We start from the raw sequence: 11063 nt of genomic DNA, 5'->3' as shown, positions 1-11063 counted from the left end.
CCGCTCCAGAGAGAGCAGTCCATGAGCCTGCTATGGAGGAAACAGTTCCCAAGCCTGCTCCTGAGAGAGCAGTCACAGTGTCGGCTCCAGACCCTGAGTCCGCTTCAGTGTCGGCTCCAGGCCCTGAGCCCACTCCAGTGTTGGCTCTGGCTCCAGTGCCCAGCCTATTGTTGGCTTCGGCCTCTGAAGAAGTTTAAAAGTCTATGTCAAAGCCTGATCCTGCTACCCTTAAGAACACCCCAGAACCTGTCTTTCAACCTCTTCCCAAGACTCTTCCGGTCAGTTCCCCTGATTCTGCCTCTGTTACTAAGCCCAGTTGGAAGTCCAGACCAGTGAGGCCAGTCCTTGCTTCTATGGGAGCACCCAGTCAAGTTCCCTTCCCTCCATTCCCACCCTCTGTGTCTCCTAGTTTTGGTCTCCTTAGATCAGCACCTCCCTTTTGTCTTGTCCAGTCCTGCAGGCTGAGCTCCTGTTCTGCTTCCTCTATCTGCCTTACAGCTAGACGTTTACAGAGCCTGTGAGATCACGAGTGTGGAGGAGCTGCGCCTCAGGTTCCTGTCAGGCCTCTGCTGCTACTACCGGCCTCCAGCTTCGCTGCCTTCTCCCCTCTCTGGTGGTCGGCCTTTCTGGACTGGAATCTGAGGCTGTTCACCTGCCTGTCTACAAGTCTTTCCCTGCCTATTGTTTGGACTGTGTTCACTCCCCACCTCTCCTACATCTTGTGTCTTGTCAATAAACTTTTTTTTTTCCCCAGTAGTGACTGTTGTCAGTGTTACTTACCAAACCTCTCTTCTTTAACTACAGGCAGCAATTTCTGTAGGAATTTATCTGTTGTATGTTGCGCTCCATTAAACATACAACATTTTTATATCAAATGCATTCACGTTATGTTTTGTCAGCAATACATACGTTGACTGCTGTGTAGAGAAGAGTTTCAGATAAGTTTCAGATAAGTAGATTTCAGATAGCCTTGGTCTGACTGGACTCCACTGAAAGACCCAGTAGAAAAACAGGAAAATATCAAGATGTTTTACTTTCTGCTCATAATCCTTCTCATGTTTGATATTGGTCTGAATGATCAGGAAGTGTGTGTGCACTGGTGTGATAGTCTTGGGAATCTCTCCACTATTTGCTTGACTCAACATCATCTCTAGAACAGTGGCTGAGATCCAGCAAAACACTGGGATGTGGCACATGATATAGAGCAGGGGTGTCAAACTCAGTTCCTGGAGGGCCGTAGCCCTGCACAGTTTAGTTCCAGCTGCGTCCCATTGTGAGGGCTGCGCACTTTGAAGGCCGCATTTGAACTGCAGTTGCATCACAACGGCACAACGAAGGACATCCCAATTCAGGACGGACCCTCCGAAGGCCTCTGCATTTGAAGGTCGATTGCATCACCGCGGCACTACGAAGGCACCACAATTTAAAAGTGACTTCAAATGCGTCTTCCGTTTTTCAGGCAAATGAAGGGTACTTTTTGCAGCCTATCCTGTCCCAGAATTTAAAAAAAAGACTGGATCAGTACTTCTGCAGCGATGTAGGATGATTTTAAAATGATTTTTAAAGTTGAGGTAGAAAATACGATTTGAGTTTTTCGATATACCCTAACTGTCTTGAACCAGAATACACAGAGTTCAGGCAGAGCAAGACAAGACGAGCGTTTGAGATTAAAACCAATTTAAATTGTATTTTTTTAATGAAAATAACCAATCGTTTTGCTAGAACAGACCCTTCTTCCTCGGCTGGGATCATTTACAACTGCATTTGGGATTGTATAAAGCCGCATTTAAACTGCATTTTGGAAGTTCCCATTCGGGGCACCATAGCAGTCCATTATATGTCTGTTATCTCTTGTTTTAGGACAATTCTGGAGCAAATGGACCTGTTGGGGAAGGTTATTCCCATGCAGGCCAAAAAAAAATAAAAAAATGGGTGAACTTAAAAAAAAATACAAAGTAAACAAGTTAAAGCACACATCTTTGCTGAAATTCATTGTGCTGTTGCTGTTAACAGGCATGGTTTATTTGCTCTGCTTTAGGATTGCAAGTGTGGGACAGGTGAGGGAGTGAGTGGGAAACCCGCTGCTGAAACTTGGCTGTTGTTTGTCCTCATGGATAAGCTTTTGGGACAGAGGCCTTCAAACAACCCCCCCTGTCCTAATTGCCTTCATCCCTGAGGAAACACCAGGGCCAAATTCAGCAGTGGGTGACCAAGATGAAAAGCCAGCACATACAATTCCAGAGAGAGACAGAGGAGAAAAGAGCACAGGAGAGCATTTTGTATTTTTTGTTATGCATGTTCACGTGTAAATAAAAGAGATGTAATTGTTCTGTATTGTTTATTTAAAAAAAAAAAAATCATAATTTTTTAACATGCATGTGATATGCCCAGTGCAGCAGGCAAGCTTGGAATATGGAAAAGCTTACATTCAGCAGATATAAATATTGCATTATATTGATTTTGTCAGGGAAAAAAAAGATGATCTGAACACTGCTGTGTAAGTTGCGGCTTTACTTCACTCTGGCATTAAATCCAACCCACATCCCTCTGATCAGCATGTGGTGCATTATATTACTATAATTAAAAATCTGTTTTTGGAAAATTAAACGGTTTCTTACAAACTTATGTGATTTGTTTAAAATACATAACGAAATATAATCGTACATGGGTAACGGAGAAATTACAATTAGCTTCAAGCTACACATGAAAATGAATGAGATTAATACAAAACTTCTACTTGAATGACACTATCAATCACTACTGAGTGTTTGTAATAACTTCTGACTGTGATCCAATGTAGATTTTAGTCAAGTTCTTTGGGGTGTGAAGAAAAAGTAATGTAACTAGTAGTGTAACTACTTACTGTTGCCAGAAAGTAATAAGTAAAGTAACAATATTACTTTTGAAAGGAGTAACTAATAATGAGTAATATATTACATTCTTTGAGTAACTAGCTCAGCACTGATCATGGTGTCCAGAACGGTCTGAAAATGCCTCCAAAACATGTCCAAAGTGTTATTAAAGTATAGCTACCCCTGCAGACCTTTCAGAGCCATGAGCAAACCATAATGTCACTATTCTGTAGGACATAATCCATTAAAAAAAATCATTTATACAACAAAGCGTGCGACATAAATGATATTTAAATACATGCATTAATTATATGCATTAATGCAGAATCTTTCATGTCTGCATCGCAATGGATCGTATAATTTGTATCTGTTTTCTGTATGCAAATATGTAAACATAACTTTTATTTTGGTCTGGCGATGTGACGTTGTAAGACTGCGCCGCGCCGTGACTGCGTTCAGGCTGAAGAGAGGTTTGTGCTTTGAAGCTTTTAAAATGTTTAAATTACTACAAAAGCGTTCATTTTATTTTATACTTTTTTGGAATAACAGTTAAGTAGCGTAATTATTATTTAATGCATTACTTTATGTAAGACTAATTAACGTTGTTTTTGAGAGAAACAGACTAGGCGCGTCTTATTTAGTTTTTTATATCGTGAAGCAATTCATCATAAACACGAATTGGGTCACTGGCTAGTGGCAATGCGAGAAACGCAGCTTTCGAAACGCTGAATGAACTGAACAAATTTGCTTTGCAAAAGCGTTTATGAACCACTAAACACTGACGTCATCTGCTGGTAAAAGTGGTGTAAATATAACAAAAACATAAACAAGAATAATGCAAGTTTTACGAAGCAACTGCAGATGTTTTCATGAAAGTGGAATATATGAAATTATATGTATATGTATGTAATTTAGATGTGATTTTTGGCAGGTCTTCGCTAATAAGGTCAATTAGAGACCATTAACTATCTGTTTTTCTGATTGTTCACTTTTAATGTTTCTCATCTTAAATATGTCCAGACACACAGAAAAACACCTGGTGAAGCAACATGGCGTTTATTAAAGAGGAGATTGAAGACATGAGGATTGAAGAAACATTCACAGTGAAACAAGAAGATATTGAGGAACAAACAGGTTGGTTTGTATAGTTACTGAGAAATGTAATATGAGTGTGCTAATTAAAGTGCTTTTATTTGATGAGGAGCAGGTCACCTCATGTAGACAGACTTGTTGAAATTAAATGACCAACTAAATATAAATGTTGCCTTTAAGTGCACCTGAGAAGCTCTTGCTAGCAAGGTGTGATGTCATTCAAAAGTCCATTCAAATCGGAAAAATAACACAAAAAAGTATCCTGAATAAAACAATTATTTTGTAACATTAAACCTAATATCTATTATTATATTGAACTACTATGGAATGTATATGATCCATTTTTTTGTAATCCTCAAAAGCACTTTTGCTGTGTCAAGCAGTTGTCTTGCAAACATGTATTTACAGGCAGTCTGAAAACACTGTTGTGCATTTTACTCTTAAACATAGTTTTGTTTGTTTTTTTTAAAACGATATGATTTTCTCATGATTTCTTTTTAACAACATTTAAAAAGAAGCAACTTTGCAGGACAGTGGCCATGGAGCGTGCTAATGCTTTTTGTGCAATATTATTCCAAGTCTTTCAAAGCCATATTTTCGCTTAATGTGAGGTACAGATGAATATATAAGTTCTTAGATTAAAGTTCATGTAAACTCTTTTCTCCATTGCAGTTGTCAGTTATTCTACATTCAGCATTCAAAGCCTGGTCGCGTTCAACTACGACAGTCAGCTCAGTAAAACTCTCTCCAAGATCATTAAGTGCTTTAAGTGCTAAGATAAATGTCTATGATTTTGCATAAAAAGACTTGCTGGAGTTTATTGTTGTTTCTAAATCATGTTACTTGTTACAGAGTGTCTGTTTGAACAAAACACTGGAGTAGAAAAGATTATGAATTGTTTTAACATGCACATTAACAACAATTTAAAACTGTTAAAAAACAGATTGCACAGATATAATACACTATTCATCGGTATCTTTTCCCTTTGTGATTTAAACTTTTTAATGCAAAGCACTGCATGTTGTGACTTCATGTTGCTTTTAGGCACATCATTCTGTACGCCGAATACTTATACCATAAGTATTTCATTATTTATTTATGTATTTTTTGTAAAATATATTTAGATATAAATACATTGTTTTTCAATGAATGGATTTTCTAACAATACAACTAGTGTTATATTTTATGCTGCACTTTTATTTGTTCCCCACTAAATAATGTTTTTTTTTTTTTTACTAAATGTTTTGATTTATGAAATTGTTGTGCACTGATTTCTGTCAAATAACTTTTGCTGCTAAATTATCCACTAACCTAGATTATAATTAGTTTATAAATAGATTATGAATATACAAATATTTTTTCATATTTATGTGTATTTGTTAATTTTTTTTTTATAATGAAGTAGGCTGTATTTAGTAGATAGTGAAAGAGTGATTATCAATTCCACACACAAATATATAAAAATTTTGAAAACATTGATTTAATGAAAAAAAATGCACTTGTGTTGTATCGATATCGGCCAATACTGAACCCCAGGTTATTAGAGGTGTTGGAGGTGAAAAAGGTGGATCAGAGCATCCCTAGTTTCTGTGGTATAAAAAACTGTTTCTCTGCAAAAACGTAGTTTCGAGGATTTTGTTTTGTTTTATTTATTTATTTATTTTTATTTATTTATTTATTTTTTTTTTTTTGCATATTTGGGATTGGGGTAATCAATCAGTGGAATGTACAATGATGGTAGCTGAACAAACTCAGGGTTGGAGTATTAGTTTTGAACTGACATAACCAAACCAAGACAATTTATATCTAGGCCTGTTGTTTCATATGGCTCAATGGTATGATGATAGCTTAAGTGTCAAATCGAAATAGATTTAATTTAGAGACCTGCACGGGATGGATTTTTCAGTCTTGCTCCCACCCACAACATTTATGTTTTGTCCTGCTCCTGCCCACAAAAGCCTGCATATAATTTTTTTTTTTTTTTCAGTACACAAGTTGAATTCAGTTGAATAATAATTTATTTATTTTTAGATGTTTTATGTTTAGATATTTCTTTTTTGCAGGAGTCCTGCATATCATTTTATTCTCAACTCTCACCGGAGTAAGAGACAAACTCAGTCAACTGTCTTTTATAAGTTTATTCTTTGCAAAGAAGGTCAGACAGTCATACAGAAACACAGGTTGCTGCAGAGTGCGACCAAGAAGGCAGGGCTCACTCAAACTTATATCTTTTCTCCAGCCTTCAAGGTTACATCTCCTAACCGGTAACTTTCCACACATAGTAAGAGTCAGATAAATACATTCTGCTATGCCACACGTGACGTGTGGCCAAGTATGGTGACCCATACTCGGAATTTGTGCTCTGTATTTAACCCATCCAAGTGCACACACACAGTAGTGAGAAGTGATCAAACACGTGCACACACCCGGAGCAGTGGGCAGCCATATTGCTATCGCTGCGGCAGACCAGTTGGGGGATCCTTGAGCCTTGCTCAAGGGACTCATCTCAGTCGTGGTATTGAGGGTGGAGAGGGTGCTGGTTATTCACTCCCACCACCTTCAATCCCTGCAGGTCGAACCCTCAACCTTTCGGTTACAAGCCCGACTCCCTAACCATTAGGCCACGGCTGGCCCCCATATATATATATAGAACTTTAATGAACTTTATCACAATATGCTAATTTTTTTAAAAGGACCTATATATATATATATATATATATATATATATATATATTATATATATATATATATATATATATATATATATATATATAGGTCCTTTTAAAAAAATTAGCATATTGTGATAGTTCATTATTTTCTGTAATGTACTGATAAACATTAGACTTTCATATATTTTAGATTCATTACACACAACTCAAGTAGTTTCAAGCCTTTTATTGTTTTAATATTGATGATTTTGGCATACAGCTCATGAAAACCCAAAATTCCTATCTCAAAAAATTAGCATATTTCATCTGACCAATAAAAGAAAAGTGTTTTTAATACAAAAAAAAGTCAACCTTCAAATAATTATGTTCAGTTATGCACTCAATACTTGGTCGGGAATCCTTTTGCAGAAATGACTGCTTCAATACGGCGTGGCATGGAGGCAATCAGCCTGTGGCACTGCTGAGGTGTTATGGAGGCCCAGGATGCTTCGATAGCGGCCTTAAGCTCATCCAGAGTGTTGGGTCTTGCGTCTCTCAACTTTCTCTTCACAATATCCCACAGATTCTCTATGGGGTTCAGGTCAGGAGAGTTGGCAGGCCAATTGAGCACAGTAATACCATGGTCAGTAAACCATTTACCAGTGGTTTTGGCACTGTGAGCAGGTGCCAGGTCGTGCTGAAAAATGAAATCTTCATCTCCATAAATCTTTTCAGCAGATGGAAGCATGAAGTGCTCCAAAATCTCCTGATAGCTAGCTGCATTGACCGCAGCTGACATGGCACCCCAGACCATCACTGACTGTGGGTACTTGACACTGGACTTCAGGCATTTTGGCATTTCCCTCTCCCCAGTCTTCCTCCAGACTCTCGCACCTTGATTTCCAAATGACATGCAAAATTTGCTTTCATCCGAAAAAAAGTACTTTGGACCACTGAGCAACAGTCCAGTGCTGCTTCTCTGTAGCCCAGGTCAGGCGCTTCTGCCGCTGTTTCTGGTTCAAAAGTGGCTTGACCTGGGGAATGCGGCACCTGTAGCCCATTTCCTGCACACGCCTGTACACGGTGGCTCTGGATGTTTCTACTCCAGACTCAGTCCACTGCTTCCGCAGGTCCCCCAAGGTCTGGAATCGGTCCTTCTCCACAATCTTCCTCAGGGTCCGGTCACCTCTTCTCGTCGTGCAGCGTTTTCTGCCACACTTTTCCCTTCCCACAGACTTCCCACTGAGGTGCCTTGATACAGCACTCTGGGAACAGCCTGTTCGTTCAGAAATTTCTTTCTGTGTCTTACCCTCTTGCTTGAGGGTGTCAATGATGGCCTTCTCGACAGCAGTCAGGTCGGCAGTCTTACCCATGATTGCGGTTTTGAGTAATGAACCAGGCTGGGAGTTTTTAAAAGCCTCAGGAATCTTTTGCAGGTGTTTAGAGTTAACTAGTTGATTCAGATGATTAGGTTAATAGCTCGTTTAGAGAACCTTTTCATGATATGCTAATTTTTTGAGATAGGAATTTTGGGTTTTCATGAGCTGTATGCCAAAATCATCAATATTAAAACAATAAAAGGCTTGAAACTACTTGAGTTGTGTGTAATGAATCTAAAATATATGAAAGTCTAATGTTTATCAGTACATTACAGAAAATAATGAACTTTATCACAATATGCTAATTTTTTGAAAAGGACCTGTATATATATTTACATAGCGCTTTTAACAATATACATTGTGTCAAAGCAGCTTTACAGTATTAAATAGGAAATGGTGTCAATAATGCAAAATGTTTTTTAAAAATACATCAAAATCCTGATAAATGGTATCATAAGAGATTGCATATAGGACTCTAGCATTCATGTTGTTTGGTTTGATGCTTTAATGCTTTCATGTTGGTTTTGATGTATGTTGCTTTGTGCCATTATACATTATACTGGGGTTAACTTATATTTGTTTCACTTTAGATCTGAAGACACTGAAAGAGGAGAGTCAAGAGCAGAATGAACTGGAAGAGAAACATCAGTACCTGAAACCTGATTTCATTATTGAAGAAAAATCCAGAGAGACTGAAAAAACTTCATCACAAAAAAGAACTCTAAATAGAGAATCTACCAAATGTTACACCTGCTGTCAGTGTGGAAAGACTTTCAATCAAAAACAAAATCTCACTGTCCACATGAGAACTCACACTGGAGAGAAACCTTATACCTGCCAACAGTGTGGAAAAAGTTTCACTCAAAAAGGAAACCTTAAAGTCCACATGAATATTCACACCGGAGAGAATGCTTTCACCTGCCAACAGTGTGGGAAAAGTTTCACTCAAAAAGGAGCCCTTATAAGGCACATGAGAATTCACACCGGAGAGAAGCCTTACGCATGTGAAGAGTGTGGAAAGAGCTTCACAACAGAACTAAACCTTAGGTATCACATGAACGTACACACCGGAGATAAGCCGTTTACATGTGATCAGTGTGGAAAGAAATTCAAACGTAAAGTATCGCTTACATGCCATATGGGAGTTCACTCAAAAGAGAACCGTTTTAAATGTCATGAGTGTGGAAAGAGTTTCAGTCATAAAGTAAACCTCAAGAATCACATGAGACTTCACACTGGAGAGAAGCCTTACACATGCATTCAGTGTGGAATGAATTTCAGATATAAAGCAGCCCTTAATGCCCACATGACAACTCACACTGGAAAGAGTCCTTACAGCTGCAAACAGTGTGGGAAGAGCTTCACACGAGAACTAAACCTTAAGTATCACATGAATATTCACACTGGAGAGAAGCCGTTCACATGTGATGAGTGTGGAAAGAGTTTCAGACGTAAAGTAACCCTTAGTCAGCACATAAGGATTCACTCAAGAGAAAACTGTTTTATATGTGATCGGTGTGGAAAAAGTTACACAAGCATGAAACGCCTAAACAAGCATGTAGTAATTCATTCTGGAGAGAAAGTTTTTAAATGCCAGCAGTGTGGAAAAAATTTCAGTCATAAAATAAGCCTTAAGGCTCACATGAGACTTCACACTGGAGAGAAACCTTATGCATGCCCTAAATGCGGAATGCGTTTCACTTATAAACCATCCCTTGATTTACACTTGAGAGATCACACTGGAGAAAGGCCTTATATATGCAAACAGTGTGGAAAGAGCTTCACACAAAAAGGAAATCTGAAGACTCACATGATAATTCACACCGGAGAGAGGCCTTTCAAATGCCAGGACTGTGGAAGGTGTTTCAATCGTAAAGTGATCCTTAAGACTCACATGAGAATTCACACTGGAGAGAAGCCTTACTCGTGCCCTCAATGTAAAATGCGTTTCACATATCAAGGAGACCTGAAACGGCATTTGCAAGTGCATTCTGGAAAAAAATTGCAGTGTTCTAAGCGTGACAAAAAATTTACGAAAAGTAGCAATTTAAAAAAACAAGTGTGCGTGCAATCTGGGGAAAGACAATTTACTTGTGATCAATGTCATAAAAAATTTCTTTTGCCATTACACTTAAAGATACACCTGAAAAGTCACACAGATGCGAGACGCTATTTGTGTTCCATGTGTGGTAAGAGGTTTAAATGGCTTGGCAGTTTTAAATGGCACCAGAAAATACGGATCTGTCTGAAATTAAAGCTCCGCTCACACCGTAGCTGAATGTGGGCTAAATCTGATAGTCATTTTATCCATATACTTTCAATTTAGATTTTCTTTTCTTTTGTCATGTACACATGAACTCCTCTGATGGAGTCGACATCTGACCATCTCAATTTGCACTACTGAGCAGTTTCAGTAAATGCTCTCTAATTTCACTTGTATAGGATGAAATCCATTTCATGTTTTGATACATTGGGATTAAAATATTAGTAAAATAAAACTTCTGTCTTGCTGTGAAATGCTACAATGTCATCGAAAGTTTGTCAATAAAAGGATATAAACAGTGTTGGGCATATTACTTTAAAAAAGTAATTAGTGTAGTTACTAGTTACTTCTCACAAATTTAGTTAGTAGTTAGTAACTGAGTTTCATCATTACAAAAGTAACTAATTACCAGGGTAAGTAACTATTGTATTACTTTAAAAAAAAAAAAAGTTTAAATATGTAAAATAACTTGGATGCCCCCAATATTAAATATTAAATGAATGAAATTTAAATTAAATGAATATTATAGTTATAATATTATAGAAATATTTAGTTTACTCAGCAGATATATAAAGCTTAATGGCACAGTTTTTTAAATATCTGAATGCACACTTAGCATCAGTCAGTCAAGCATTGTAATATGACATTATGATAATTTAGCATTAAACTTTAGTAATTAGAACTGTAGAATAACCATGCATAAATGCATATTTGTCATATTGACTGAACTTAGGACTGGTGGTGGTGCTTAAAATATTTGTAATTTAGTGTTTCTATAAAAAAAGGGGGAAAAACTAAAAATAATGCTGAAAAGATAACAAAACTACTA

General features: G+C 37.6%; 1 protein-coding gene across 1 annotated transcript; it reads left to right on the top strand.

The window, feature by feature from the left end:
* Nucleotides 1-3279: 3279 nt before the first annotated feature.
* Nucleotides 3280-10533, top strand: LOC127163827 (gastrula zinc finger protein XlCGF26.1-like). The gene is made up of 3 exons (XM_051107287.1): nucleotides 3280-3322; nucleotides 3873-3986; nucleotides 8562-10533. Exons 2-3 carry the CDS (start codon nucleotides 3902-3904, stop codon nucleotides 10247-10249), a joined length of 1773 nt encoding a protein of 590 aa, XP_050963244.1. The 5' UTR covers nucleotides 3280-3322; nucleotides 3873-3901; the 3' UTR covers nucleotides 10250-10533.
* The last annotated feature ends 530 nt before the right edge of the window (nucleotides 10534-11063 follow it).

The sequence above is a fragment of the Labeo rohita genome, chromosome 4, assembly GCF_022985175.1.
Source record: "Labeo rohita strain BAU-BD-2019 chromosome 4, IGBB_LRoh.1.0, whole genome shotgun sequence".
Lineage (NCBI taxonomy): Eukaryota > Metazoa > Chordata > Actinopteri > Cypriniformes > Cyprinidae > Labeo > Labeo rohita.
Note: the sequence above shows the minus strand (reverse complement) of the source record. Positions and strands in the feature narration are given on the sequence as shown.